Here is a 25932-nt window from a genome sequence, read left to right as displayed (position 1 = left end):
AATGACCATTTTTCTCAAGCAAAATATTTCAGTAACAATTGGGTGTGGAGCAGTGATTCTCAACCTTGCCTTCCCACTCACATCCCACCTTAAGCAATCCCTTACAAATCAGAGAGCACCGATGGCAAAGGGATTCCTTAAAGTGGCATGTGAGTGGAAAGAAAAAGGTTGAGAACCACTGATTAATCGAATTGTTTCAGCAAAGAGACCATGAGATGGTTCCAACCCAGGATCTCCAATTAAAATTGCTTATTTTGTTTTTCAAAAAAATGAAGCCATATTAAACCGTTACCTGAGCAAAATGAAAAAAACATTTAAAGAGGAAAACTTCACTCTGAGAGTGTGGAAAGAGCTGGACGCTGAAGTGGCAAGTGCAGGCTCCATTTCAAAATTTGTGCAAAAAAATTGGATAGATACATGGATGGAAGGGGTATGAAGAGCTATGGTCCTGGTGCAGGTCATTGAGACTAGGAAGAATAATAGTTCGGCACAGACTAGATGGGCCAAAAGGCTTGTTTCTGTGCTGAAGTGTTCAGCATAGTCCTTATACCAATGTCTGTGTGGGACAACACACTATTACAAATTTACTGACAATTGTATGGTAGTGGCTGTATAAAAAGGAACTGGAGCCAGAGTTGGAGATTTGAAAACCCGCCTAAATGGTGTACTAACAACAACCTAGCACTCAATTAAGCTTTTTACACACCCATTGCATTCCAGGAAATTATTGCCATTTTCCAAGAAGACATGATGTGTCTTGGAAAGGGAATGGATGATGAGACATTCCTGTTCAGATATTTTACCTCCTCAGCCCCTAGTAAATCCCAGAATGGCCTGCAATTTAAAGTTAACTGCAGGCATCCTGTGAACAAAGGGCTATTCCTGACACTTATGATTCACATCACCCCTGACGACACCGCTGAGGTGCTGTTCGTCCCATCTATGTCAGACGTTGAGGTCGACACTGCCGCGGCGCTGGTGCTAGCCCGCCTCCTTAATTACCGCATTTTTGGTATTCTGTCTAAATGTGCAGACAGATATGGATATTTGGAGTTTTTATCGTTCTTGAGTGAATGGCCACTCCCAGAAGTTAGGGAGACACTTCAGAATGGAAAAATCATGCAAGTTCTACTTATATATTAAAAAACCATTGTAGACTTCAGGGAAAGCCAGAGGATCATTGGGGGATCAGGGGTAAAGAGGGTGAGAACATTTAAATTCCTGGGAGTCACTATCATGGAGGACCCAGCATGCTAATATCCTTGTGAAGGAAGCACATTAGGATTTCTACTTGGGCAGCAGCGGAGGATCATTATGAAGTCAGAAACCCCCTGGCAAACCTTTACAGATGTGTTGTGGAAAAGTATGCACACTGGCCGCATCATGGCCTGGTATGGGGAAACCAATACCCCTAAGCAGAAAGCCCTGATAAAGGTAGTGGACACTGCAAAACTCTCCCCACCATCAATATGGAGCATTGCCATAGGAGAGCAGCAGAAATCATCAAGGATCCACATCACCTAGGACATGCACAGTTCTCCCTTCTGCCAACAGGAAAGAGGTAGAGGTGCCACAAGACTTGCACTACCAGGTTCAGGAACAGCTGCTACCCCTCCACCATCAGACTCCTCAACAACAAATTCATTCAGTGACTCATTTAATGACTCTTAGTTTGCACATTATTTAGTAATGGATATTTATTTTTTTCTGTATTGCACATTCCATTTGTTTACATTTCTTTCTTTATTTACATTTCTCTCTTTTGTACAAGTATCATTTTTCTTGAGTACAGTTTGCAGTTACCATTTTATATATATATATATATATATATAAATTTTGCCTGGCCCACAGGGAAAAGAATCTCAGGATTCTATATGAAGTTATGTATATATGCTGACAATAAATCTAAACTTTGAACTTCAACTTTAGCTCTATTCACAGAAAGAGAAATAGTTAATGCTTAGGTCCAATATTCCTTTTTTAGAACATCTCTTAGGAGGTGCCAAAAACATTATTGGAGAGATAACAGTATCAGGGAGATGGTTTCGCTGAGCACCTTCACTCTGTCTGCATCAGTGACAGGGATTTCCTAGTGGCCAACCACTTCAATTCTGTACCCCATTCTCACACTGATATGCCTGTGCATGTACTCATGTACTGTCAAACCAAGACCCCCTGTAAATTGGAGGAGCAACGCTTAATTTTCCATCTGGGCACTCTCTAGCTGGATGGCATTAACATTGACTTCTCCAGTGTCTGCTCGCCTACTTCCCATTCTCCCCCTCTGCATGCTTTCCTCCAGCTCTCCAACCCCTTCCCTCTCCATTCACAGAGCCATCCCCCTCCCCCTGTTTGCTGGTGTGTCCTCTGTGGGTGATCGGTTTCCTCCATTGTATATAGTTATCATTGCTTGTTGTCTATATGGAGGTGGCCCGTCCACGGATGTCTCATACTCGATGACTCCTCCCCCATGGTTCTGGACCATAAAGGTCGAGCTACTTTTCCCTTGCCGCCATTCCTATCCTGACATTCGGGCCAGCAAGGTCTCTGAGGTTACTGGTAGTGCCCTACTCCCTCCCTCCCTTATTATCTCCTGCCTGTGGGACTGTGCTCCTTCCCCACACCCCCCCCCCAACCATTTTGTTTGGGTGCCTGCTTACATTTTGTCCATACCTGGAAGAGGGGCTCAAGCCCCAAAAGTTGTTTATGTATCCTTATATCAAGGACAGTGACCAGCTGAGTTTCTCCAGCGTTGTTCATTTAACTTCAACCACGGTCCCTGCAGACCTTCGTGTTTGACATTAGGTTGACACTGCCCACAGACGCTGCCCGACCTGCTGTGTCTTTCCCTGTTTTTATTTCCGATTTTCAGAGCCTGCATTTTTAAATGATTTTCCGAATCTTTCAGTGGCGGTAAATACGATACTAATCGCCCTGCTCCGACCTTGGGTTGAAAAGTGACATCTCTCTTTCGTTCAAGAGATCGAGCACGCTCGTTTCAAACTTTTGGGTGGGAGGGGGAATGGGGAGAAAATATATAAAAGTACTTTTTTGTAGCTTTGGCTATTTGATTAGTGCTTTATTCATTTTTTCTTGTAATGATGCAAACCATTAAATAACATTTTTAAAAAAGACTATGGCCCCTAATTAAAAACACACTCTCTCACCCAGACACCCCGGTGAACGCATTATTGCTGTTACATGTTCCCGTTCGTTCCTTTAGAAGGAGCTAATGTTTGCATTTGACGTCTTCTTTGGCCTTGAATGAACAGAGTGGACCAGGAGGCGCGTTGCAGATTTTGTTGAGAAGTTGGAGCCCATGGGAGATGGCTGTTTACTGTTCGAGCGTCAGTCCAGAGGTCTTCCTTCGGGGAACAATATCAGACAGACCCTCCCACCTCCTGGAAGTCCAATCTGGCTGCAGATATGACACTTACCAGACCGCTTGGTAAACAGCAGCCCCTTGGAGCTGTGCTCTATTTCCACATAAGAGGCTTACCTAATCCAAATGTAGCTGCCGGGCTTTCAGTCGCTCTGGGTCACCGCGAAAGCAAAGCTGCGTTTGGCTGCCGTTTACAGTGAAGAGAATTCGGCTTTCGGAACGAGTTACCCAGTACTTTCGGCCGCCCGCTGTCAGAAGTTTGGGACACTGAAGACCCGGGGCTACGTCTGGATGCACTGAGGGGCAGCTTCCAATCCCTCCCCTCGAGTGGGTGTCTCATGGCGAGGGTCAGAGTCGCTTATGAGTATTCCGAAGCGGAGGATAAGAGCATAAGACTCGGGTTCTTCCTCATCGTGGCCGGGATCATCTCCTTGTTCATCCTTGGATTTTGCTGGTTGAACCCCACGCTAAACAGCTTGCAGTGTAAGGCTGCCAACTGCACTGTGGTGTCGTTGCGGCAGATCGGGGAGATGTCTGAGTGTACTTTTACATGTGGGGTAGATTGCAAGGGGACGTCGCTCTATCCTTGTCTCCAGATCTTTGTTAACAACTCCCAATCAAACACCAGAGCGCTGCTCCATTACGACGAACAGCAACTACTTCTAAATCCCAAGGTAAAGCACGTTGTTGCCGTGACACAGAAAAAATAAAGAGCTCTGAAATAAGACTAGAATATAGCCCTTGGCACCGTATTTAAAGACATTTTACAAAGTGGTCTGTAAGTTGCATTGTGTAAATTCTTATATCTTTTCATAATACAGTAAAACCTTCAGCTATTCAAAAAAAATTGTCAACTTCCTTGAAATTGATCAAATACATTACAAACTGCAGCTGCCACCTTTGCTAAATTGCACCGTAATTGTGTGCCACCTTGTCTCCCAGGTAACGTTCTGACCTCTGAATCAGGTGCTGAGTTCAAGATGTACTGGGAAGACAGACTTGTAATGGTAGTCCTGAGGGAGAGCGGCTCAGTTGAAGGTACTGTCCTTCAGATGAGATGTTAATGTAATGGTAGTCCTGAGGGAGAGCGGGACTCTCCTTCAGATGAGATGTTAATGTAATGGTAGTCCTGAGGGAGAGCGGGACTCTCCTTCAGATGAGATGTTAATGTAATGGTAGTCCTGAGGGAGAGCGGGACTCTCCTTCAGATGAGATGTTAATGTAATGGTAGTCCTGAGGGAGAGCGGGACTCTCCTTCAGATGAGATGTTAATGTAATGGTAGTCCTGAGGGAGAGCGGGACTCTCCTTCTAGACGGCTGCTGTATTTGAACTGGTCTCTTCAGAAGTGTCTCATAATGATGGACAATCAGTTAAAAAAAAGTGTAGCTAGTTCATCAGCCTGGGACTGGCCAATATTTAACCCTCGCCACACAGATTGCCTTCTTAAAAACCTTGCATTCAAGTCTACCTTACAACTTGACATCATGGGTCAAATGGACATTAGTGGGTCTTGAGTTTCTAAATGGCATAACATAAATATAAGCCTTTCTATGGTGGGGGTGGGGGCAGGGGTGGAAACAAATGTTGGTCTTCTTTGAGCAGCATCTGTGACAGTAGAGGAGATTTTGAATGGGTATCTGGGGCTAGAAAATCCAGAGATGAGAAAGGACTTTAAAACTAGTCTACCTTATAAAATGACATGTCTTGACAATACCTATAGAAATTTAGTTGGGTTCTAGAGTTTGTTTCATTGATGGGGTAGGTCATATATGCATGACATGCCATTATTTTGTATTCAATTCACATGACACTTCTTCTTTAAAATAAGTTGATCATTGACCCTCCTGTTGTTCATACATTTAATCATCAATTAAAAAGTATGACAGAGAAGTTTATTCAGTAAATTGGACACAAATGCCTAAGTACATTTAATTCTGTGGGTCAATTGCTTGTATGTGGTCTAACCGTATAAGCATTCAATGAGATGTCCTCTTGTGGCTCATGTGAAGGGTACATCTCATGTTTCTTGTCACTCCACAATACATTTTTAACATTTTTATATTTACTTTGAATTCATTGGATAATTGCTTCTCGTCTTGTGGAAATGTAATTACATGTTCAGATTGGTAGTTCATAAAAAAATTCTATCAAGTTATCTTGCACCAATTAAATTTTAAATAAAGAATCCAAATATGAAATTAAGTCACCTTACAAGGAAACTGGTTAATTTAACCTTCCATTACTTTTGAATACCCAGGGTTTCCATTACTTTTCCATTACCCACTGTCTTCCAGAGGCTGAAGATTGCATTGCAACCGTCTTCCTATCAAGGTTTTGAAGGAGCAGAATACTATCTTATCTTAACAAAAAAGTTCTCAAAAACACGAGTTCAGGGCTGTAATTGTTTTCTTTTCCCCAGTTATGTTGGATTGGGGAGAATATTCCACTCATGACATCCTATGCCATGGCAATGAGAAAGTGGTTCTGAGCAATCTGATAATTAAAGCAGCAATTTCCAGCAGAAAGTTAAATGTGAACACTTTAATTTAAATATGGTCTAAATTAAGGCATTAACTGTGTCCATTGGAAAGCATTAATGGATTCAGATGGTTGTGGATCAGTTATATGAGAGCATGTAATTCAAGCAAGGATACAGATGCCGACATTTCTAGGTAATTGTTGGAAGTGCCAGCCTTTTCATCCAGTTCTCTGTTGCTCATGTGATTTAGTGGGTGTTTTTGCCTGATGTCATGACCCCCCTCAAGAGTGCAAACAAATATTCCCCAAAGAACAGCCAACAGCTATATAACCTTTCTATGAGCAAAGGTTTACCCCATCAGGCATTGCACTTCGGAATAATTCATAGTACTTCGGAATGTGTGTGTGTGTTCTTTAAATGATTCAGAACAAGGGCACTTACATGAGTACTTTTGTAGCATTCGTGAAGCTTGCAGCTTTTCCATAAAAATCTGTGTAAAATGCATATTAACAAAGTAAACTTTTATTGTGCTTCCAATTCACTGAGTCAATGAAGCAATTATTGGAAGAAGGAAATAGTTGGTCAGCATTTGAAGTTGAATTTCATAATATGGTGATTTATTGTGCCTGGAATTATGCTCATTTCCCCCATATCCTGCTTTCAGTGATTTATTTACTCCTCAAAATAGTTTAAATAGTACATAGTGAAGAAGGAAGACTATACAGGCATATGTTCACTCTGCATTAACTGTTACACACAGCAATGCTACTTACATCACTACCATTAGAATGCTATTATCCATTAACTTGTATCTTTCAAGTTTTATGTTATTTGTATATACATTTGAGTGGATTATACTATGCCAATATATATTCATTATGTGACATTTGAAATTCACTTCAAAAATATCACCTTTTCAGGAGTTGGTTTAAAGAAACGGTAATTAGTGATTTTTTTAAAAAGTCTATTTACCAGACGACAAAGCAGCCTAACACTGTTTCATTCTCTCATCTTGCAGGCATGTATACACCGCCCTCTTTTCTCCCTGCCTTCTTTCTTTCTCCCTTTCTCACCGTGTGCCATTCTGCCTCTCAAGTAAAGGAAGATTAAATGGTTTTTTTTGTGCAAAAGGGATGTAATCCAAGAATACTAATTTTGTTGAACTTCATTCACCCTTAGTGGCTCTTAGAAAGCAAACTGAAATTCCGTCATCTACCAGTATCCAGCTCTTGGTCAATGGTTTGCTGTTGGCCTGAACCATGGAAGTTATAATATCATCTTATGCCATTGCATTTGCTTAACTCAAAAATTCATGCAAATAAGCAAATTAAGTTCCTTTGAGACAAAGTGCACTTTAAAATTATGAATGGATTCTACCAGGAAACAAGTTAGAAAAGATTGGTAGAAGTTAGGTACATCTGCAGAAATTATATAGCCATGAATCAGTTTCATCACATGCCTGTAGAAATGTTAGTCGACACCAATGTTGTTTAATATGCACAGCTGGAGCCCCTAATATAAGGTTCGTCAAATTATATTTTTTTCCTCCTGAGTTACTTGCAATTTGGCCACCGTGGTTAATGTTTAAGTTTGTGGTGGAACTTGGGGAGAGTTTTTGGGTACATGGGGAGAATGAAATGGATGAGCGAAGGATAAGTGTGAATGGCTGCTAGATGGCTGGCATGGTCTTGAATTATTTATTGTCATGTGTACCAAAATACAACAAATAAAATTTTGTTTTGCATGCTACCCAGACAAATCAAGCTCCCTGGCAATGATAAAATAAAAATACAGGGTACTATTTTACAGTAAGTCAAACAAGTTCAGGGTATAGAGAGAGATATAGTTGAATAGTGCAGGGGCATCATTTATTACCATTGAGAAGTTCATTCAAGAGTCTGAATACAGCAGGAAATTAACTGTCGTTAAATCTAGACGTTCATGTTTTCAAACTCGCATGTCTTCTGATTCATGAAATAAGGAGATGAGCAGGTAGCCATGGTGGGATGGGTTCTTAAATATATTGGCAGATTTCCAAAGGCAACTGGACACAGAGGACTGATGAGTCTGGTTCTATGCTGTGTTACTCTATGACAAACTATAAAAGGATTTGCTAAGAATACATTTGGAATATGATGTGCAGTTTTGGTCTCCTAACCTGAGAAAGGTTCTACTTACCAAAGAGGGAATATCACACACAAAAAAAAAAATCAGATTCCTGGATTGGAGGAACCACTGTATCAGGAGGGATAGGCTGAATAGGTTTACATAAACTATAGGTTTTTTTAGATATAGAGCACAATAACAGGCCCTTCTGGCCCATGAGCCCAGATGCCCAATTACACCCAATTAACCTACAGCCCCCATACATCTTAAATGGTGGGAGGAATCCAGAGTGCCTGGAAGAAACCCATGCAGACAAGGGGAGAACATATGAACAGTATACAGACAGTGCCGGTTTCAAAGCTGGGTCGCGGGCGCTGAAACAGCATTGCACTAACCGCTAAACTAACTGTGCTGCCCAAGTTAAGAAGAATGAGAGGGGATCAAATTAAAAAGTCACCAGGACTCGACTGAAAATAAGACATGTTTTTTTCTGGCTAAGGTGTTTCCAACATGGGCAATGCAGACACAAGCTGTGTGTTAAGATGTTTAATACCGAGATGGGGAGAACATCTTCACTGATGACTATGGAGAATTGTAGAGGTCAGTTGTTGACATATTAAGACGAAGATCGATACATTTCTAGACTGTAGTGGGAAATCACACGTACAGTGTGATGACAGGTCCTTCTGCCTAACTTGCCCACACTAAACAAAATGTCCCTCTCTCCCGAAGGGTATAGGGCAGGAAAACGGTATCGTCATAGAAACACAGCAGTGATGATGTATTATTTTTCATGATTCTCGTTTCTGGATATTTCCACGGTACAACCCTCTCCTCCAACTCAATATTCACCTGCTAATTTGGAGAGCCAAGGGTTTGTGCTGAAAACAGAACTGTTTAATATCACCATCAGATTAACTGTTCTGCATTAATATTATAAAACTGCAAATTGCAGCATGCTAAGAAATGTCCTGACACTTTTTTTGGCAATTTTAATCAAGAACGATGTGCTTTAGCTGCTTTTGTCTGGTGTTCTGAGGTTTTGGGAATAATCCATGTTTTTTTTTTTGGTTTTGTTTTAAAGTATTCAAATAAAACTGATTATTTTAAGGCCACACTATATGACATTTTTATCATCAGGAATGAAGTTCACTGAATTTGCAAGGAGTCTTTCTCGACAAGGATAAAATGATTGACTTTGAAGCATTTTTTAAAAATTGGTAAACTACATATCTTAATCTTAAAATATAAAATGTGCAAATGGGACATTTGTAGCATTTTCAGAAAATACAAAATTGAGGGAGAGACGAATATCTACATTGTCGGCAAATCTCTACAGATGCTCAGGAAGGAATGTGGTTATAAAATTATTCTGCTCCCTCCAAAGGACCTCCCCATTTCCAAAGGCATCAGTGTGGGGAGGACACTCAAGCAGTCAACCACATAAAAACAGGGGCGTCCCAAAGAACGATGTTTTTTTTCCCCCATTTTTCTCCGAAAGGTGTTGATTCATTCTAAGGTTTCTATGGTCACAAATGGTTCTGCCTATTTGCAGCATCTATTTGTGATTGTACCCAGGAGGCTGTTAATCACCCAAATCAGTTCATCCAACTCACTGTGCTAGGTTTTCAGCAAAGATAATTAGAGAGCAATGAAACAGTCAATATTTGCACTCTTTTAAAAAAAAATTGCTCTCTCTCTTTCCTCCATTCAACCTAGTTAAGATTAATCAGCTCAGATCAAATTCTCAATCCTTTCCGGTCTGTGAGATTAAAGTTTTCCAAATTCAAAGATTACGTGCCAGAGAGCATGCATTGCATTTAATCAGGAACAAGATTTTAATTTGATGTCATCTTAAAAATAATGAAAACAACAGCAGATCTTTAAATAACCAATATCTATCTTGATGCTTCAGATGAGAAGGAGTTAAAAAAAAATTTCATGCTATCGTTCTATTCAGTAAATTTTTATGTTTAAGATCGTACATTTGAAATTACTAATTCAAGTATTGTTAGAAATATTACTCAATGACTCCAACTTCTCTGGTCCTGTCTATATATGGCATAACAATTAACTGTTATGAGCAGACACAATGCTTTGGGAACCATTGAAAGCTTTTATATGATATTCAGCTGGAGAAAAACACAATTGCCAGTTTTTAAAAAATATTTACTGTAACACTTCGCCAGTGTTTTCCATAATGTTCAATGCATCTGCTGGAAAGATGAATTGTGGGTAAGATAAGCGTTTAAGAATAAAAATCCGCCTGTGATATCCAAAGTATAAAATCAATTTTACATTACAAAATTGCACACGATCTACTGTTGGTGTTGTGCCCAATGCACTGAGAAAGATGTTACCACCTAGGCCTGGGAAGTTCATGCAGTTTTCCAATCAGTGAATGAATCTGCTGTTTTCTATGTAGATATTAATGATATTTGCTTTCTTCAGAGAGGTGAGTGAGGTGGACCAAGCCACATGTCGCTGTAAGGAAAGGATGAGCTCCTCAAGCCAATTCCTCATTCATTGAAACCATGGCTGATCAGTGACCAAGCTCACATTGAACAGTGGAGCAGACTCCATCAGCAGTGTTTATGTTTCCATGGTTTATTGATTTTCCTGGAGTATGACTTCCCCTCCTCCCATTACCAATTCCTCAATATTCACTGTTTCCTCTGGCTGCCACTTCAGAGTGCTGGGACTTGTGCTGAAAATCTTTTCTTCTTTTTCTTTTCTTTGGCTTGGCTTCGCGGACGAAGATTTATGGAGGGGGTAAAAAAGTCCACGTCAGCTGCAGGCTCGTTTGTGGCTGACCAGTCCGATGCGGGACAGGCAGACACGATTGCAGCGGTTGCAAGGGAAAATTGGTTGGTTGGGGTTGGGTGTTGGGTTTTTCCTCCTTTGCCTTTTGTCAGTGAGGTGGGCTCTGCGGTCTTCTTCAAAGGAGGCTGCTGCCCGCCAAACTGTGAGGCGCCAAGATGCACGGTTTGAGGCGTTATCAGCCCACTGGCGGTGGTCAATGTGGCAGGCACCAAGAGATTTCTTTAGGCAGTCCTTGTACCTTTTCTTTGGTGCACCTCTGTCACGGTGGCCAGTGGAGAGCTCGCCATATAATACGATCTTGGGAAGGCGATGGTCCTCCATTCTGGAGACGTGACCCATCCAGCGCAGCTGGATCTTCAGCAGCGTGGACTCGATGCTGTCGACCTCTGCCATCTCGAGTACCTCGACGTTAGGGGTGTGAGCGCTCCAATGGATGTTGAGGATGGAGCGGAGATGTGCTGAAAATACAACTGTTTAAAATCACAAACAAATTAATGGTTCAACACTAGTGCATTAAATATATTTAAATTTTTTTAATTAAAAAAAAGTCATACAGCATGGTAACAGGCCATTTCGGCCCATGAGTCTGTGCCACCCAATTAGCACCCGATTAACCTACACCCCCCCAGTCAGTACATTTCAAATGGTGGGTGGAAACAGGAGCCCCCAGGGAAAACCCACTCAGACACGGGGAAAATGTTCCAACTCCTTATAGTTAGTGCAGGTTTCGGACCCCTGTCTCGATGGCTGGCTCTGTAAGGGCGTTGCGCTAAACACTACGCCTGCCGTGCCACCCAAATGTTAGCAAGTTGCAAACTGCCCCACGCTGAAAAGAGTCCTGAGCATTAATACCTTTGGGTGGCATAGTTATCACAGCAGTTAGCACAATGTTATCACAGCGCCAGCGACCTGGGTTCTAAACTGTTGCTGTCTGTAAGGAGATTGTAGTTTCTCCATGTGATCTGCGTGGGATTCTCTGGATGCTCAGGTTTCCTCAAAGACTCCAACTCATATGGGATTGGTAGAGTAATTGGGTGGCATGGGTTTGATGGGTAAAAGCACCCTTCTACTGTGCTGTATTGTTAAAATTAAAAATAAATATGTCTCATGGAGTAAGTTGACCATTGACATAGTATGAATTTGCAGTTTGTGGGAGCTTTCCAAATCTCTGGCACCTATTTATAATTGAAAAGTTTCACTCATTTAAAACCCTTTCCCCTATTTTCAGGCTATTCCCTTCATGCACTTTGAAAAGCAAAGGCAGTTTTTCTGTATTCGACCTGTCAGTTCCTTGCGTATCTTATTCCTTGATCTAATTTCCAAGGATTATACCCTTTGCTGTGTAATGTAGAATTCAGAATCAGAATTTATTTTCATGAACATGTCATGAAATTTGTTGTCTTGCGGAAGCATATCAAGTGCAAAATTGCTGAAAATCATATTTAAGAAAACATAAATAAATTATTGCAAAAGAAGAGAAAGTGAGGCAGTGTTGTCCATTCAGAAATCTGATGGCAGAGGGGAAGAAGCTGTTTTTGTACCATTGGGTGTTTGTCTTACCTCCTTCCTGATGGTAGGATTGAGAAGAAGGCATGGCCTGGGTGTTAAGGGTCCTTGAAGAGAGAGGCTACTCTCTTCAGATACCGACTCTTGTTGATCTCCTCGATGAAGTGAAGGCTGATATGCATGATGGCGCTGGCCAGGTTCACAACTCTCTGTAGACTTTTCCTGTCCTGTGCATTGGCACTTCTTTACTGGACAGTGATGCAACCAGTCAGAATGCTCTCCACAGTACACCTGTAGAAATTTGCAAGAGTTTTTGGTGATGTTCCAAATTGCCTCATGAAGTCTTGCTGCTGGTGAACTTTCTTCATGATTACATCAACATGGAGGCCCCAGAATAGATCTTCAGAGATGTTGACACCAAGGAGTTTGAAGTTCTTAACCCTTTCTACTGCTGACCCCTTGATGAGGACTGGTTTGTTTTCTCATCATTTCCCCCTCCTGAAGCTCACAATCAGTTCATTAGTTTTGCTCCCACTGCAAACCACCCAATCCATTATACGTATGAACATGGAGCATCCAAGGGTGAAATATAATACAATTAAGGTCACAACCGGGCTTTCGATATCAGGAAATGCTGGAGAAACTAAATCTTCTCAGTTTGGAAAGGTGACATCTAGGAAGTGACCATAGATGTGGGGGGAAGACAAATCATTAATATTACTTTTGGAGTTAGGTTCAAGCTACTAAAAGGAGAAAATCAAAGAAAATTAGGAATATTGGCATCATGCATAAATTGACAAGCAGATGTAGTAAACTTCCAGAAAGAGAAATTAAGTCAAACAAGAAAACACAAATTCTGGTATGGAGTGCAATATATAAAATTGCTGGAGAAACTCAGCAGGTGACACAGTATCCATAGGAGTATGGGCAACAAAATACTGTAGACTACTTAGATGTACAGTGTAACTTGGATGATTGGCATTTGGATCATCTGTGATGTTTCCTGAATTCCTTATAAACTCACCAGAGCCCATGCTTCTTATAAACTCATTAGGGCCCCAATCCCATGTTTTTTTTATAAACTCACCAGGGCCCCAATCCCATATTATTTATTAACTCTCTATTCCCAGGCTCCTGATAAATTCACTGGGACCAATTGCCATATTCCAATTAAACTCACCCTGAATTATCACAAGCTCCTTATAAACTCAGTGGAGAGCCTCATTCCCAAACTCCCTTTATGCTCAATAGAGTGAACCCACAGAAGTCTGTAGATGCTGACTGTAGTAAAAGCACACAAAAATGCTGGAGGAACTCAGCCCGTCTCACAGTGTCCAGAGAAGGTAAGCATGATTTGCTGAAGTTTCGGGCCTGAGCTCTTCAAGGTATAAGCAAAAATCAGGCAGGGATCTTAATTAAATATTAGAGATTAATGGGAGGGGCCATTAATCCAGACCTAACAGCCAAAAGGTGTTAGTTGGATATGATGAGGAAAGGTGAGAATTGATGTTGGCTCTGTGAAAGGAGATGGGGGAAAGGGGAAGAGAGAGAAAGGGAATGCCATCCGTTAACAGAAACAGAGAAGTCGACATTAATTTAAAATGGCATTAAAATCAACTTCTCCAGTTCCCCCCCTCCCCCACCCACCTTCTTTCCTCTAGTTTTTTTTCTCTCTCTCACTTTTTCCTCTGTCACAGAGCTACAATCAAAGCTCACCTTTCCTCCTATCATATCCAATTAACATCTTTTGTCTTTTGGTCTGGACTCATCCCCCTCCCAGTATTTAATTCAAATGCCTGTCTTTTTTTTTGTTGCTTGTACCTTGAAGAAGGGCTCGGGCCTGAAATGCCAGTAGTACATCTTTCCCTCCCGTGGATGCTGTGAGACCTGCTGAGATCCTCCAACATTTCTGTGAGATTTTTGCTTTAAATTCAGTAGGTTTTGTTTCTTATGCTCTCTTTAGACTCAGCTAGTATACTTAAAATGTATTAAAGTATAACATCCTAAAACAAGTGAGGTAAAAGTGTGTTGGGGTATTTATAGCATCCAACAGTCCAGGCTGGTACTACCAGAACTCCAACTCAGAGTTTAATATAACTGCTACTTTTTATTTCCCCCCCCCACCCCACCCCACAGCATTCTCTTCATTTCATGTGACTATCAGTGCAACTCAGTGTGATAAAATAGAATTCTCATTTTTACAGTGTTCCTATATCCCGCCTTGTGAGAGGGACGATCAGAGAAACTCAGAAAATGTAATGAGTTGGCACGATTATTGGAAGGAAGAAATCGGCTCTCAGTCTTTTATTTGCTACATTAATCGTCAACGAAGGTAAGAAGTTAGAAAATTCACTATGGATGTTGCATATCTGATTTTTGCAAGACATTTGATCGGGTTCCTCATGGTAGGGTTCTCTGAAAGGTCAGATCGCATGGGATCCAAGGAGAGAATACGGAATGGATAGAAATTTGGCTTCATGGAAGAAAACTGAGGGTGATGGTGGGAGGTCATTTTTCAGAATGTAAAAATGAGAGATGTGCTACAGGGTTCAGTGCTGGGCCCATTGCTATTTGCCACCTATCATCAATATTTATCACTGATCTATGTCAATGACGTGGAGGTATGATTAGCAAGTTTGCGGATGACACTAAAGTGTCAGGTGTTGTAGATAGTGAAGACGATTGCCAAATATTGCAGTAGGATCCTGATCAGTTTGAAAGTTGGGCAGAGGAATGGTCTATGGAATTTAAAATCAGAGAAATTTGAGGTTTTGCATTTTTGGGAGGTCTCACATGGGTAGGATCTATAGGGTAAATGGTAGGGACCTGGGAAGTGTTGTAAGTAGAGGAATTGAGGAGTATAGGTACTGAGTACCTTGAAAGTGACATCATATATAGATAGGGTAGTCAAAAAAGCCTTTTAGCACATTGGCCTTCAACAGTCAGAGTATCGAGCGTAGAAACCGATAGATAATGCTGCTGTTTAATAAGACATTGGTGAGGCTCCATTTGGAGTATGGTGTTCTGGTTTGGTCACTGTGCTGCAGGAAGGATGCAGAGAATATTGACCAGGATGTTGTTAGGACTTGGGCTCTGAGTTATAGGGAGAGCTGAGCAGGCAAGGACAGGAGGATGAGGGGTGATCTTGAAAGGAATAGATTGCGTAAAGGCAGAGAGTCTTTGCCCAGAGTAGGGGAAATTGGTAACCAGAGGATATTGGTTTAAGGTAAGTTGGGGGGGGGGGGGGGGGTGGAAGAAGAGATTTAGTGGGAACCTGAGGGGCAACTTTTTTTTTTACACAGAGGTTGGTGAATGTATGGAACAGACTGCTGGAGAAGATGGTTGAGACAGAGACCATTGTAATGTTTAAGAAAATTTGGATGGATACATAGATAGGTTTAGAGGGATATGGGCCAAATGTAGGCAGCTAGAACTAGTGTGGGTGAGACCTATTGGATGATATGGGAAAGATGGGCCAAAGGGCCTGCTTCCACACTGCATGACTCTGAAATTGCATGTAGCGCAAAATTAAAAACTGCAGTTGCTGAGAATTGGAATTAAAAACAGAATATTCTGGAAACATTCAGCAGGTCAGGCAGCATCTATGGGGAAAAAAAAGGACAGTTAATGTTTCAGGGTGAAGACCCTTCGCCAGAATAAAAGGGTCTTCACCCTGAAACATTATCCCTCTTTCACTTGCCACATTTGGTGCCTGACCCCTCGAGTATTTAGAGCATTTCTTGCTTTTATTTTAATTTTATATAAGACATATTTATTGACCATATTACACCACAATAAATGAATGTGATTTCTAACAATTTTTGATATGAACATTTAAATGTAAGAGAGGAGACTTTCATCTATAATAAGTGTCTGTTTTCTGAGGAACAAAGGAAACTCTTATGCGACAGTTCACAAATCAGTAATCGAGTTGATGTTTAGTTTTTCTTTCACCCCTTTCCCTCTCCATTCACAGAGGCAAACCTCCCCCCCCCCCCACCCCACCCCACCGTTTGCTGGTGTACCTCCCTCCCTTATCCAACTATTACCTTCTGCCTGTGGGACTGTGCTCCTCCCCCTGCCTCTCTGCACTCCACTTTGTTTGGGCACCTGTCTACATTTTGCTCCCACCTTGATGAAGGGCTCAAGCCTGAAATGTTGGTTTATGTAGCTTTACTTTTGCTTTTGAAAGTACACTGTCTGACCTGCTGAGTTTCTCCAGTGTTGTGTTTTTACTTCCATCACGGTGTCTGCAGGCCTTTTACTGAGGATTAACATCCATGCAGTTAAAAAAGAAAATCTATTCAATAACAAATGCTTAAATTAATTTGGCGGTTTTTACTGAAGTAAAATGACTAAGAGTGCTTTATGACCAACATCAAACAAAATTTACCAGCAGGATTTGTAAGATATTAGGATAATTGCAAGAAAAAACATAGATGTTAGGGAGTGCTTTAATGGAAAAAATGCTGTTATCCAATAACTTTATAATTAATTTCTGATCATCATGAAAATACTTCAATTTCATTAAAATATTAGAAATATAATACATTTTTTGCACAGTGCATTTTAACACATTGAAGACTCAAACATATATTATACTCTACCATAATATTTAGTGATGAAATATGCTAGGTTGCCTGTTCAGTGTTTGAATGGACAAATGTTTATATCAATGCCCTCAGTTAAAACAATATTCATGCAGAAAATATAATTTGCATTTCTCTCTCATTCAAATCTTTGGTCTTACTTCCCTGAGTGGAGGAAATGAAAATGGTCACTACCTGTCCATTAATAACATTATAAACCCTGGAATTCGGGAGAATTCTCTTAATCTCCTGCAGCTCCTGATTTTAACCACGGTTGTAATTTTTGATGAAACATGTCACCAAGTGAACAGAGAAGTTGTTTTTCTCAATTGATTATTCATGATTATTTCTCTGCCAAGTGGACAGATCTGTTTTTTAAAAAATGTGGAGGAGTTAACCCTAAGAGTGCTAAAGGTTGTGGTAAAGTTGATAAACATGGAGCCCAAACACCTCTGGACCTTAGCCATAAAACTTTGAGAGACTAGCTCACATTTTAAATCACACAACGATAATATTTACACCTCAATGTTTAAAGTTATGTTCAATGTTTTACATAAAATTCTGAAATACTCAGCAGGTCAGCCAATTTCTGAGAAAGTTATAAAGTATTTCACATTGGTGATATTTCATCTCATCATCAATCTGAAACTTTCACTGAACTCTGTCTGTCTCCATCTTTCCCTGAATAGGAAAGGTTCAAAATGCAGGAAAATGGTACCAGCATGGACAAGTTGGGTTAAGGGGCTTGTTTCTGCTGCAAATATCTCCCCTCTTTCTGCCTCCTCCTTTCCCTCCCTCACTCCCTCCACCTCCCCTCTTTCTCCCCCTCCCTCTCCCCACCCATCTTCTTATCTGTCTTTTTTTCCTCTCCTCACCTGTGCCTGCTTTACCTGCTGAGTATTTCCTGTAGCTTCTACTTTCAACATCAACGGTATTGTACCACCAAAGTAAATTTTGTAGATCTTGCCGTGCTCCATTAGGGACATATCACTTTTATCAACAGTAATTGAAGAATTATAATTGAGTAACTGACCATTTTCCGACAAATTCACAGAAGAGGTGGAATCCCAACAGGTAAGTCTATTGGTCCATTTCTGTGGGCCGTAGCCTCCATGTTATGATGCCTTTACAGGCTTCAGCTGCTGGGATTGGTTACTTTAGAAACTTAGCAGAGTTGGCATCCTGACCAGGTAATGAGTCCGACCACAAACTGCTGGAGGAGCTCAGCAGATCAAGCAGCATCTATGGAGGCCAAAGGTTGGTCAATGTTTTGGCTTGACATTTGCATCAAGACTGTAGAAGAGAAGTAGCTGAATATAAAGGGGAAAGGCAGGGAGTGGGGAAGTTTGGAGACAGAGAATGGTGGCTTATGGGTGGAAGCAGACAAGGGAAAAAATGCCTATACATTCCCTCACTAGGCTCCAATTGTCCAATTTTTTTCTTGCCTCGGTGACCATCCCTTTCATCCCTTTGCCTTTAGAAATGCTACTTTATCCTCTGAGTCCCTACACCACTGCCTACCCCCCCCCCCCCCATTGATTTGGAGTGTCGATGTGACGCCACAAGTGGAAAGTGCCACACGTGCCCATGTGGGGCTCTGACGGCGCCAGCTTGTCATTCTCACCGCGAGACCTACGTGCATTACTCAGTGAATCTTGCTTATTCTCTGATATTGTTGAAAATGACAATGGTGGAATAGCCGAAATGGTTCTGAATCAAGGTAAGTTCAAAACATTATCTTCTTGTGAAATCTCAAATTCATCCCCACCTAAAATGCCAGGTTTGAGTGTAACATTACCAGCAACATTATTGTGTGGGAAAAAAAAATACAGTGATCAAATACAGTGATCAAAAGCACATTGTAGGTGGAGACTGAAAGCCTGCCTTTGTTTGACCGCTGATACAGGAATTCTGCTGATGCTACTGTGCTGCTTGGTTACCCTAAGCACATTATCCCAGTCGAAATCTGAAACACTTCATGCATTCGGATAACGGTACTCAACCTGTATTGAAGGTTGAATTTGCATATTCTTCATTCAACTAAGTGTGCTCTTCACCAAAGCTTTGGGATGTTTTACAGGCCTGATGATGTGCTGTTGAAGAAGGCCCGTGATGAAAATGTCCTGTTGCACTGTGTGCTCTGGCCCCTCCTGACTCTCCTGGTGGGCATCCTGATTGTCCTACTAACAGTCTGTGGTAAGAGTCTTGCTATTCGAGCAGAGGCCTTGCAGAAAATGAAGAACTCCTAGTGGGAAGTGACCAATCAGGCACCATCCCGGCCGTAACATGATCAACGCTGCATTCAAAGACACCTCTTCAATGAGGAAGTCCTTAAACGATCTTAATCTCAAGCATCGGTTTCCGAGCTGTATTGTGATTTGAGCCGCTGGGGATACAAAAAAAAATTGATGATTATAAATGCTTGGCATAAAGATTCCACTGCATTGTTACAAATGAAAGCAGCGTCTGATAGATTTAACCATTTCTTTTTCACTTTATTTTCCCAGTCTATGTTTGTTAGTTAACTGCAACCTTATTTTGTGAACCTTAATTAAATGAATGCAATCTTTACTATTGCTAACTTTTTAAAGAAACCTGCACTTTGTAAATAATTAAAAAATAATGAAGTTATTAATGGATGTGAAGCTATACTGTCATGACATATTGGATTTTACTGAAACTGCCTTTTTATTCTGAACAATAAAGGTTCCACTCTGAGCACTTTTTTTTAAACCTCTGAAATGCTTTGCAGAGTCACATGACAATGGAGTGACTGAACAAGCCATTGAAGTTGGGTGTTAGTGTTAGCTCTTTGAAAGTGCCAACCATCACAGCCCTGTAAGTATTTTTCTAGCGTGGATCTTTAGTGTTTTTGAAAGTTCCCCTTGGAACTGCTTCTCACCCTTTCACGCAGTGAATTGGAACCCACTGCCTCCACTTTACTTCTTTATGTCACCTCTAGTACTTAGACCTTACTGTCGTAGAGCTGCTCAACGATGACGGGAGACCCGCTTAAAGTGTCACAGTGGACTTTACACCAACGAGCTGGGGAAGCTCAGCAGGCCGCGCAGCATTCGGAGGAAGACTTTTCTTTTTGACTGATCCTTTTGTCGAGAGTCTTGAAAAATCAGGCAGAGGGGAACGCACGCTCTTGACAACGGGCCCAGGCCAGAGAGCTCGACTGCCTTTTGCTTGGTCTAGATGCCTTGTGACCTGCTGCGTTTCTCCGGCACTCTTGCGTCCTGCTCAAGACCCCAGCCGGCACCTGCAGATGTTCTCGTTTCCTTACAGTAGAGTTTGCTTAGATTCATGATTGATTGTTTTCAGAAAATAAATCAGGATTCACAATCTTGAAAAAGAATACTGATAGGCCATTTTAGGAGCTGGGTTCAAGGTCATGTGCAATTAAATAATGAGGGAATAAGAAGGCGGCTCTCTTGTTTTGTCAAGACTAATTAGAACTGTGACTATCATGTAAAGAGTTGATTGTTGTTGCAGTGGCAACCTTAGTTCTGCTTCAAAACGTTCATTTTTCAAGAGGCCGTGGCTGACATTTGAACATTAGCAACTTCAACAGGGGCTGAAGAACAGCTAAGCCATGTATTTTGTGTGATGGAAGATGACCTTTCATTCCTGGGCTCCATTACCTTCCACATCACTGATGAAATTGGCCTTGCATGGCCAATCAACAGATGTTAAGTAAGTATGAATGTTTGAACTAAACATAACTTGGTTTAGGTGCGAAGACAAAATCGGTTGGTGTGGTGCACTGTTAGCCAGAATCAGACACATACAAGGTAAAGACTGTACAACAGGCTTTAATCCACAAAGACTTCCACAGAGCCAGGCTGGCTGTGGCTGCAGTAACTCTGAGTGAGGCCTTGGGAGGCCGGCACAGGCTTATATCCCGGAGGGTGATTGATACCCGACTGGGTGGGGCTTGATCTCTTCAGGCCGACTGATTGACAGCCGGCCAGGTGTTGTCCTGTCCCCTTACACTCCTGCAGGTACAGAGGTTTCCCCCTGTAGTAGGCCAGTGATGTACCACCACAGTTGGTGTAGCAGTTAGCGCAACACTGTTACAGCACCAGTGATCAGGACCGGGGTTTGAATCACTGCCTGCAGGGAGTTTGTTCGTTCTCCCCGTGTCTGCGTGGGTTTTCCCCAGGGCGCCCCAGTTTTCTCCCACGCTCCCAAAATGTATCAAGGTTTGTAGGTTATTTGTGTGTAATTGGGCGGGGCTCGAGGTCCAAAAGGGCCTGTTACTGTGCTGTATGTCTAAATTTTAAAAAAGATTACGATCTGTCCTTTGGTGTTCATTGACAGGCTGTGACTAGTGGAATGATGTTGCGGCACAGGTGGAATGACCTGATTTCTGTGCTGTAGTGTTCTGTGGTTCTATCACAGCAATTGTCCATCTGTAAATAAGGAAGATGTTGAAGGTCAACTCCATTCATGTGTCTGGAACAGATCAGGCTAGGGTGGCAGATATCCCACTTTGATGAACAGGTGTTTTTTTTCATTATGATGGTTTGATAGTTTCATAGCTACTAAAACAGATTCTAGCTAATTTTTTTTGAAATCTAGACTTATTTAATTACAAAGATAAACCCACCCCCAGCTGTTTGGGTGGAATGAAAACTTCAAGATTCAAGATTCTTTTATTGTAATGGAATAAAACAGATGTAATATTACACAAAGGTGCATTTAGACTGCCGTAAGGCAAAGATTTGCCATCAGCAGATATTGCCCAGTGCTGCTTACTGTCAGAGAAAGAAAAGCAAAACAAAGTCCCATCAGAGTCATTGAGAGGCCATGGATTTGCCACCAGCCTCTGCAATCACATAGACTTCAGTTCAACCCATCAACAACCCAGAACCAAATTTCTGACATGATCATATCAAGTTCTGATACTTGGTACCCCTTTAACCAGTCTGGAGCCAGTCTCCAGCCTGCATGGGTTCTTCACCTCGAATCACCAACAGTCCGTCAGTGTGTTCAGCCACAGGGCCCCTCATATGATCCCCTGCCATGACCACCATCCCGTCAGTCGTCTCTTCTGCTTCTCCTTCTCAAACAAGGGGATACTCCCCGTTTTCTGGAGCCCTGTACTAGTCCTCTGTTTCCTGGAGTCTGCAACCCCTTGAGGCCGTAAACCCCATGGTCGCAGGATTTTTAAAATAAAACACAGTTAGCTCCTTTGACAGGCCATTTTAAGCCTGTACAGAGCCATCAGTAGTAAGACTGGGTGGTAGAACCCTGTGGGGGAGGGCTTTCTCTCCGCTCCCCCTAGGTCTGCACCAGCAGCAGTACTGGCAGTGCCTCCATTTCTTTTCTCTTGCTTCTCTGAATCCTTAATCCAAGCTCTTGAATACCCACCCAGTGACTTAACAACTGCATCCACATACACCATACCATGACGTACACATGCCTGATATCCCCTCGGATATCGCAGGAAAATGTGTAGAATTGAGCAAAAATATATTAAGAATGGCAGTGTACCTTTTAGCATACAGATCCCTCCACTGACTGCAAACCTTCACAGCTCCTGTGCTGATGGATTGAGCTGATTGATTCCAAGTAAAGTCAAGTTAATTGTCATCTGATGGCACAAATACAACCTGATGAAACAGCGTTCTTCAGTCCTCGGTACAAATCATACAGCCATACAACCAGACATAACACATACTGACCAACAATACATATGTAAGCCAGGTATTCATATATACAAATAGATAAATAAATATTGTAAATATGACAGTCTCGGGTGGTTAGTATGATCAGATCCATCTGCTCACTTCCTGTTGGAAGAATGTTCCTCAGCCTGGTGGTCTAGGCTCTGATACCCCCTGAATTTATTTCCCAGTGGGAACAGCTGAAAGATGCTGTGTGTGGGTGGAAGGGGTCCTCACAGTTTTGTGTACCCTCTTCAGTTAATTATTCCGGTAGATCATGTCAATGGGATGGAAGTGAGGGGGTGGGGGGGGGGTGAGTGAGACTCCAGTGATACTTTCTGCTACTCTTAAGGTCCTGAGGATTGACCTCCAATCCATTGCTCTGAAACAACCATACCACGCTGCGATGCATCCGGCCAGGACACTCTCAGTAGAGCTCCTGCAGAAGGTTGACATGATGGTGGCCAGTAGCCTCGCCCGCTTCAGACTTCTCAGTTCTATGAATAACCACAAAACACTGTGAGGTATGATTTGAGGCGGGCATTCTGCATGTGTGATCTATGAATAGGGCAATGCTAATTAATTTTCCTCTGTTGACCACTGGGTTAGGATTGCCAGCGTTTCAGTGCAAAGGCTTCGATTGTTTTTCCATCGAGCAACTTTTGGGAGAAAAGTAAGAGAAGTGCAGGCATGAAGAAATTGGATTGATTGAGTAAGGCAATTTATTTTGTGCAAGAGAGAAAAATCAATGACATTGCATTATATACTGAGCTTTCAGAAATTAAATTTCCTGAGTTAGAAGATTTGATTTTGTTTCACTAGCAACCAAGCAAAATAAATCTTTTGAGTAATTATTAATATTTTATTACAACCATCCATTAGCATTCAGTCTCTCTTCTGTTCTTTTTTTATGTCACACTGTCCACGTAAACTCAAGCCAACTGGAGCACACAGAACAGGTTACTTTGATTTGTCCAAATGTGTTTCTGAAAGAGAGAGCATTTCAGTTGAAAAGACTTGATGGTAACTGATGTGCCGTCAATAATCACAAAAGGTGGAAGTTGTGAAACTATCAGGTTTTTGTTAATGAAAGACTGAAACAGCCATCAACCTCACTGACTGATCGCAGCAAAGAGAAAGGGGGAGCATGCAAGGGGCTATGGGTAGGATTGGTCTCATGTCCAGCTGGCAGTAGCCAATCATGGCATAACAATGGCCTACCATATTCATCCCTTCTTTTTTAAGAAGAGTCCTGCAGGGTGGGAGGGTGAAAACAGAGAGCGTGAAACAACAATACATTTTACAGGTGAAGTCTATCATGGGTTCTCTTCTGCCGCAAAGAACAACGTGGCAATGGTTGGGGCGCTGCTGCAACATCCTGAGCAGCTTGTGAGGTTGGCCTGTTAACAGTTTGTCAAGGGGTTGGGACAGGTGGGGTGGTAGGGGAGTGTGGAGCTGGTACATCGTTGACGACAACAGTGGCCAGGGTTAGAGGGGTGGTCAGCTGCAGGTTCCAGGGCCTCTAAGGTCGAAGTGGGGGTGGGTGGGTGTTGAAAGTCATGGTGGTCGTGGAGGCTCCCGATGAAGAAAAGTCCCAGATCGAGACCGTGTCTTCGCACCAGTCAGGGAAGGCACGAAGGCATACTGGGTGTTAACATGGAGGAGGCAGACCATCTTGACCAGCGGGCCAGTCTTAGATTGCCTGATGTGCTTCCAGGGCAGGGTCGTTCCTGCAGAGGTGAACCAGGCAGGCAGTATAGTTCCTGACACAGACTTCCTTGGGAAAGCAAACATCTGTTCATGAGGCATGTTGTTGGTGGCTATTCATAAAAGTGACTGGACGGAGTGGAGTGCATCTGGGAGATGCATTGGGAGATGGGGAGACCTGTGACCGTAGGATTCTTCCTTTCCACTTGCCCATTACCCCTAGGATTGTAGCTGGTGGTCCTGCTTATGTTGATTCCCCTGGGCAGCAGGTACTGCCACAGATCATCATTCATGAATGATGTCCCTTGGCTGGGATACCCAAAATATGTGACTATATTACAGAGGGCCTTGATACCTGTGGCTGTGGTCATGTCTGGGCATGGTATGGCAAAGGCACTTAAAGGGGCAGGTAGCCTTGATCAGACGCACTTTGTCTGGCTAGTAGAATTGAGGTTTGCATTTGAAGCAGACCTGGCAGTTTTTAGTCATGGTCTGGACTTCCTCATGGTATGATAGATTCCAAGATTTGATAAAATGGAAAAACCTACCAACTCCAAGGTGGCAAAGGTCATTGTGAAGTCTGCAGTCTGTCCATTTAAAAACTAGCACAGGGGCTCGTTAAGTTTGCTGGGCTGGTAGAGAATGTTATATTTGTAAGTGGACAGCTCGATTCTCCACCTGAGGATCTTATCATTCTTGATTTTGCCTCTTTTGTTATTATTAAACATGAATGCGACTGCCCACAGATCCGTGAGGAGGGTGAACCGTTTCCCAGCGAGATAGTGGCTCCAGTGGCATACAGCCTCCACGATGGCCTGAGCTGCCTCCTCGATGGAGGAATGGTGAATTTCAGGGCCTTGGAGAGTGCGTGAGAAAAAGCTGATGTGTCTTCTCACTTGATTAAGTGTGACGGCCAGGGCAAAGTCAGACACATCGCTCTCTGCTTGGAATGGTGTGGATTCCTCTATGACGTGCACAGTTTCCTTGATGATGTCATTGTTGATACTGTTGAATGCAGCCTGGGCTTCTGCTGGCAGGGGAAACATGCAGCTTTGACCAATGGGCATATCTTGTCCAAGTTGAGGACCCATTGCGTGTAGTAAGAGAAGAACCTGAGGCACCTCTTCAGAACTTTGAGGGTATGTGGGAGGGTAGATCCATCAACAGAAACATACCATTTGGGTCGGGGCCAATGACGCCATACTCAAACATGCAGCCTAGTCGTGCTGTCTGGAATACACATTTATCTTCGTTATAAGCAAGGTGCATGCATTTTGCTGCCTGGAGGAACTTATGGAGGTTCTCATCATGGCCCTGCAGGCTGTGGCCGCAAATAGTTACATTATCTAGGTATGGGAAAGTGGGCTGAAGATCGTAGCGGTCCATCTCCTGCTGGAAGATGGATACCCCGTTGATGATGCCGGAAGGGACCTGGAGGAAGTGATAGAGGTGGCTATCTGCCTTGATTGCCATATACTAGCAGTCCTCTTGGCGAATTGGGAGCTGGTGGTACGCTGACTTCAGTTCCATCATGGAGAATACCTGATATTGTGCAATCTAGTTGACCATATCGGATATGCAGGGCTGGGGGTAAGCATCAAGCTGCGTGTACTGGTTGATGATCTGGCTGTAATCTAAGATTATCCTATTCTTTCCCCCGTTCT

At 42.4% G+C, this 25932-nt stretch overlaps 1 protein-coding gene across 1 annotated transcript; it reads left to right on the top strand.

The window, feature by feature from the left end:
* Window positions 1-3446: 3446 nt before the first annotated feature.
* LOC138745635 (calcium-activated potassium channel subunit beta-4-like) lies at window positions 3447-19541 on the top strand. Its single transcript, XM_069902859.1, has 3 exons — window positions 3447-4056; window positions 14502-14629; window positions 18967-19541. Exons 1-3 carry the CDS (start codon window positions 3721-3723, stop codon window positions 19133-19135), a joined length of 633 nt encoding a protein of 210 aa, XP_069758960.1. The 5' UTR covers window positions 3447-3720; the 3' UTR covers window positions 19136-19541.
* The last annotated feature ends 6391 nt before the right edge of the window (window positions 19542-25932 follow it).

The sequence above is a fragment of the Narcine bancroftii genome, chromosome 11, assembly GCF_036971445.1.
Source record: "Narcine bancroftii isolate sNarBan1 chromosome 11, sNarBan1.hap1, whole genome shotgun sequence".
NCBI lineage: Eukaryota > Metazoa > Chordata > Chondrichthyes > Torpediniformes > Narcinidae > Narcine > Narcine bancroftii.
This window is presented reverse-complemented; position numbering and strand designations above follow the sequence as displayed.